This window comes from Nematolebias whitei, chromosome 6 (assembly GCF_014905685.2).
Source record: "Nematolebias whitei isolate Nwh7 chromosome 6, NemWhi1, whole genome shotgun sequence".
Lineage (NCBI taxonomy): Eukaryota > Metazoa > Chordata > Actinopteri > Cyprinodontiformes > Rivulidae > Nematolebias > Nematolebias whitei.
In genome coordinates, this window is record NC_056503.1 from 32,464,528 (window position 1) to 32,470,301 (window position 5,774).

A 5,774-nucleotide genomic window follows, 5' to 3' on the forward strand; every position below is an offset into this window, starting at 1 on the left:
CTGTTATTTTATTATGTCTTGTGATTCCTTGTGTATGTTCCTTTTTACTGAAACTGGCACAACAATTTCCTGCGGGATCAATAAATTTCTTATCTTATCTTATATTAAAAAAAATGTTATGCATATGACCTTCTGTGACCCTGCATCCAGATGTTGAGGACATTGGTTTTAGACCAGTTATCCTTATTAAGTGGAACTAGATTTTATGTTTTACTTTAATTTTAAATAAAATATATTATTACATTTTAACTCCTAATTGCGCAAAGACAACGTTTGTTTTATGTGTTCGAGGTTCTGATGATCCTAAATAGTTGTGAAATAAAAAAATCAAAAGAATAACGCTCTGACCAATGTAGAGTACCGGTAATTTGTTGGCATCCCTGCTTCCTTCATGGGTCTGACCCTGACGTGAGCAGGGTCAATGGACCTCAAACACCCTGATAAAAACAAATCCCATAACGAAGAAGAAGGAGGTATGGAAAAATACAAAAAATAAATTGCCTTTTTATTTCAGAGAAGAGGAGGAAAGAGTTAAATACAAGAGAAATAAAGAGTCAAGGACAAAATAAAGAAAAAGTGGACTCTAACAGAATTTGGGGACATGCTTGAGTGTGTTGAGTCCACAACCGAGGGTGTTGCCCCTATTGTCTTCCAACAACCTGGAAAAGTACAAGGTAGAAGTGTTGAGTTACGACACAAGCGCAGCTGTCCTGTCAGTCCTCAATCTGCATCTTAATCTGCTACTTTATCCACCTTCCAGGTCAGGGTGTATAACTGCAAGATATTATTCACTACACATCTCCAACCCATTTGTCTAACCATGTTCTACAGGAACACGGTTGCATTACACTTGACTGAACAAAGAAAGTGCTATGCTGGTGGAGGTTCTCAGTCATGCAGGGCTGAGCAAATCCAAAAATAATTTACTAAATAAAAAGCAAACACAACTGGGCTTTTATTGTGTAGTTGAAGTAAAACATCTTCAAGTACAGAACAGAAGTCACAGCTTTGTCTTTTTATTATTTTTTGAAAGAGTGATCGGCCTTGAGTCAACAGGGTTTTGTAGGAATGGGAGGTTACCAGGTGCATGCAGGGTAAACAAAACCCCTGAGATCGCATCAGGAGAACTGGTTTGTTGGCTCTTCTTATTGTGTAAATTCATTTCATGTGGTAGTCTTCTTTTTTTTTGTCATAGATGTGGAATCTCAAAGCTTTTGTTTTTCAATTTCAAAGCAACTGACCTGCCAGACTGAACAAATATCCTTCGCTAAGCTAAATATAGCATGTCAAATACAAGTAGTTGTAAGAAAACACCAACGTTTTAACAAAGATTCTGGTTGTTAATGCTCTGAATAAATGTTGGACATGACTTTCAGCTACTACCATACCAAATTTTTAGCTCTAGATCTGTAAAACAGACTGCACTGTAAGTCATTTTAAGGTTGATTAGCTGTAGCACCCATCTTGAACACCAAACGTTAATGATGTACGCCCAGTGAAAACTTTCTGACCGTATCATTAAAAGCTCATAAGTAGGTTGATATTTTGTTAACAGACAGACAAACACTTAAATCAGCCACGTAACTGCCCACCTTTCATGATGGCAGGTGATAATAAAACAGAAAACTGTTGCCCAAGGATTAACAGATTTCTTTATTCTTTGATGAATGAAACATGTTGCTATCATGTATGAACAAGATGTTTAATTTAGTGGGGGATAAAAGCTCTTTCATATTGGAAACATGTTACTAAATTTTTTTTTTTTTTATCAAAAAGTGTTTGTACATTTAAAAAATCTGTGTACAATATATAAAAAAAAATCACTTTGAGGCAGAGACACAAACAAAAGAACAAATACATGTTATTTATGGCCACAAGCGATATACATAAATAATAACAATTTAAAAAAAAAGTTTGGTAATTGACATTGTAACCAGCCAAGCATTTACCAGGACATATAAATACACAACTTCATATAAATAAATTTAACGTAGAGATCATGCTTTATGTGTAATAAGTGAAACCCTTGATCCAAAATATGAATAATTCAAGATGATTTTAAGAACAAAACTATGCATAATGTATGTTACAGCTACTGAACTCACTAAAATATTCTTCTATTAAAGATGAGTAATATACAGTTCTAGCTTTACGGAGAGCTTTTTTATAAGTTAGCAGGCTATCTCTCCAAGATAAACCAGGTTGAGCTTGGTTCATGGAGGTTTCTTCCTCATGAGGGAGTTTTTCCTTTCCACTGTTCCCTCTGTGCTTGCTTAGGATGGGAGAATGTGATGAAGTGATCCTTAAATACATATTATTAACTGGCTTTATATGGATGTGAACGTTCTGTCCAGTGCCCTGAGACGACTTCTGTTGTGATTTGGCGCTATATAAACAAAATGAATTGAAATGAAACTGAATTTAAAATGAAATCTTCTCTATAGATCAGCTATAGTAGGGGCAGATGGTTTCTTCAGTCCAGTGTCTCACTTTTCACTTTGACCAGTTTTCCAGCAGAAATGTGATATTCTGCGTGAGACAGCAAACACGTGCAGAGTAAAGCTACAGTATGTTATTAACAAAGCCAAGCCTGAACATAAAGGTGTGTTATGTCAACATTTACTCATTCTTTGTCCTGAGCGCTCATTTTCCAACATACCAGCAGGTTAAAAATGGCAGATAAAGAGAGGGTTCTGCTTTTATCTGTGCAATAATTCTGTGCTTTTGTACGACCAGTGAAATGGAACAAACACTCTAATGAGTCTTATGGCATTTAAAAAACCATTGCATAGTTTTCTGATGGCTTTCTCTTTCAACATCAGTTGCATCATTTATTGCATTGAACTCTACAATAGTGCTTAAAGACAATGTAAAAAAAAACAGGTGTTGAATTTTTACATACTAAACTTCTAATGTTAGCTGCATTTCAGAATGTAGTGAAAAGCTTGAGTTTTAGTAAAGAGCCATTCGTCGTGAGTAAGATCACGGCAGGTACAGCAGAATGTGCAAATGCACACACACTTTAAAGGACTTCACACTCACTGCTATCCTGTGCAGGTGAGATATATCATCTGCTCTTTTATACTTGGACTCGTTGCTGCCTATCTTCAGATGATTAGGCCAAATCACGTTTCACCTGAGCCCTACTCCAATGTTTTATGCGATCACTCTGGGGAGAGAAGTGTGTCGCGAGTTTGTCGGTGATGTAAATTATAAAAGACAGGGTTTTTTAACCCATCAATAAGCACATTTTTGCAGGATGTACTTTGAAATGAAAAGGTATGAGGCTGCACTTCAACAAAAAAATCACAAATGTGTCCATGTTATTGTTTTTACCGTCAGAATAAAACTTCTGTTTTGCTGTTTGTGTATGAGTAAATTACAGCTGGTGTTATTGTAAATTATGCTCAACAAGAATTAATATGGTGAGCATCATATCGGACCTGCAACATTAAATCAGAGTTAAATGAAATTGGATCAATTCCACTAATCCCATTTTCAGACTCATGGCATTTTAAGCTGCTTTTTGATGCCTAGATCTTGCCTTGCAAACAGTAAAACTTTATTACCAGAGATTGGAGAAAACAAGCTCTGACAAAATTGTACAAAATTTGTAATTTATGTACTGGTCAAGACAAATTAAGCCATATCTCTGAACTGCTCATGATATTGTCTAGACATCACAATGAAGCCTAAAACACCAGGAATATGAAAATGTGCCTAATTTAGTTTGAACAAATACGACTTAATGTTTGATTTGATGTGATGAGTTCCACATTTCTCAAATATTATATTTTATTGTGTTAATAAGCACTGCAGCATCTAGTTTAGAGATTTCCAATACATGTAGTATTATTGTCATTGATTGCTAACAAACATATTTAATAACATGTGGTGTCTAATGCAGGCTGGATAACTTAAGTGGACTTATTGTATATTTTTATTTCATATAAATTGGCAACAATTGATGGCGTATCGACTTATTCAAATGTGACCTGTGCTACAAAATGAGTCACAATGGGAAATATTTTTTCATATTAATTATTATTAGACCTTTAGTTAAACAGGTTAGTTCCCATTGAGCTTCGAAGACTCATTTACAAGAGAGACCTGTTATATTATATTGAGTTATTATTTTTAAATTATCCATCTCAAAAGCTTCAAAATGGTCAAGTTTGTTGAAATTTGATGATCACCTGGCAACAAGCTAATTTTATTTATGAGCATGCTGGTTGGAAAATGTGATTTTTATTTGCCTACAAGAATGATATCAAGAATTCCAGCCTTATATTTAAAAAGAAGAATCCTTAAGCTTTACAAAGATGCTAAATGTTATACGAAAGGATTTTCCAAGACTAAGACAGCCGGTACTGAAAATGGTCAATTTAAAAGGAAATTATAAAAGGTTTAAGACAATTGATTGTTTCTGAAGACATGTCTGTAAAAAAACTTCAATATAAAAGTATATTAGGACAATTTTTTGCTATTTTGGTACTAGAATATCCAGATTGAGCCTTTATGAACTCATTTTTATGCAAATCTCAACTTTGGCAAAGAAAATCATTAATTTCACTTATGAAATCCTGAGTGCATTCTGACTCATTTTGCTGACACAGATCAAATGATATCCCAGTTTGTGGCTGTATGTGTTAACTGCTACATTTATCAATTTTGAACAAAGGGCCAAGGGGTAAACGTGTGTCTAAGAAATGGGATTTGGCCACACTTGTGTTTGTAAATTGACGAGTTAAAAAAATATCACATAACATATTGCTTCAAACATTAAATGTACGACATTTCAGTTTCAGAAAATCATAGTGCTCTATAAAAATATTCTTCAAAAACAACTGGATAAAAAAAAATCCTCAAAGCTTTCTGCTTTCATCATTGCTTCTTACAATCTCCAGCTTTTATAAAATGTGAAAGGCTGCAAGGACTCTCTAAAGTTTGTAGTCTAAGCACATGGAGGAAAGAATCTACTTTGTAGTGAGAAGCATGCTCGTCCAACACTCATGTATGACCCTAACATGCAAAACCTGGAGGAGGTATGCACTCATGCAGGTCATTTACAAATATTTCAGTCAGGGTGTGAAATTGAAGTACCGTACTGTAATACTAAAGGGTAAGGCCAGAGGTTGTAGGATGTAAAAGAAGTGAGCAAGGCTCTGATTTACAGACAATTTCAGTGAAATCTTCATGCTTTCAGACTTGGTGAATGGATCTGAAAGTGGTTCTCAAGGAAAGCTAAAGAACTGAGCTACAGGAAATGATGCTCACATGTCTCTTTGTCCATTTTTCTTTTTTGTCTCAGTTCATAAGTGCCACAGTGCTCTCAGGTTGGCCACCAAAGATCCCAGAGAAAAACTCCAGCGCCAGACGCACATGGATGGGTACAAAGACGTATGAGGTGTAGATTACCATGGCGATGGCGGAGAAAAAAACAGAGTTAAAGATGGACTTTTCCCACGGTTCCAGGACATAGATGCCAGTGATGAGCAGGTACTGGTAGTAGAGCCAGGCCAAGTACTCCCTCATGTTTTTGAAGCTCATCCTGCAGGCTGGGTGAAGATATGACAGCAGACACATATACATTTCATTATTATTAATATTTTTAATAATCTATCTATCTATCTATCTATCTATCTATCTATCTACACATATATATATATATGTACATATCTATATATATATGTATGTGCATATATATGTACAGTATATATGTACATGTATATGTATATGTATATACATATATATATATATATGTATATGTATAT

The 5,774-nt window shown here is 34.9% G+C and overlaps 1 protein-coding gene across 1 annotated transcript; it reads right to left on the reverse strand.

The window, feature by feature from the left end:
- Window positions 1–5,289: 5,289 nt before the first annotated feature.
- Window positions 5,290–5,550, reverse strand: sptssb (serine palmitoyltransferase, small subunit B). The gene has a single exon (XM_037678211.1). It carries the CDS (start codon window positions 5,548–5,550, stop codon window positions 5,308–5,310), a length of 243 nt encoding a protein of 80 aa, XP_037534139.1. The 3' UTR covers window positions 5,290–5,307.
- Window positions 5,551–5,774: the final 224 nt, after the last annotated feature.

Excerpts from the sequence above, each read along its gene's own strand:
- sptssb (XM_037678211.1), bottom strand. The coding sequence starts at position 5,550 with ATGAGCTTCAAAAACATGAGGGAGTACTTGGCCTGGCTCTACTACCAG.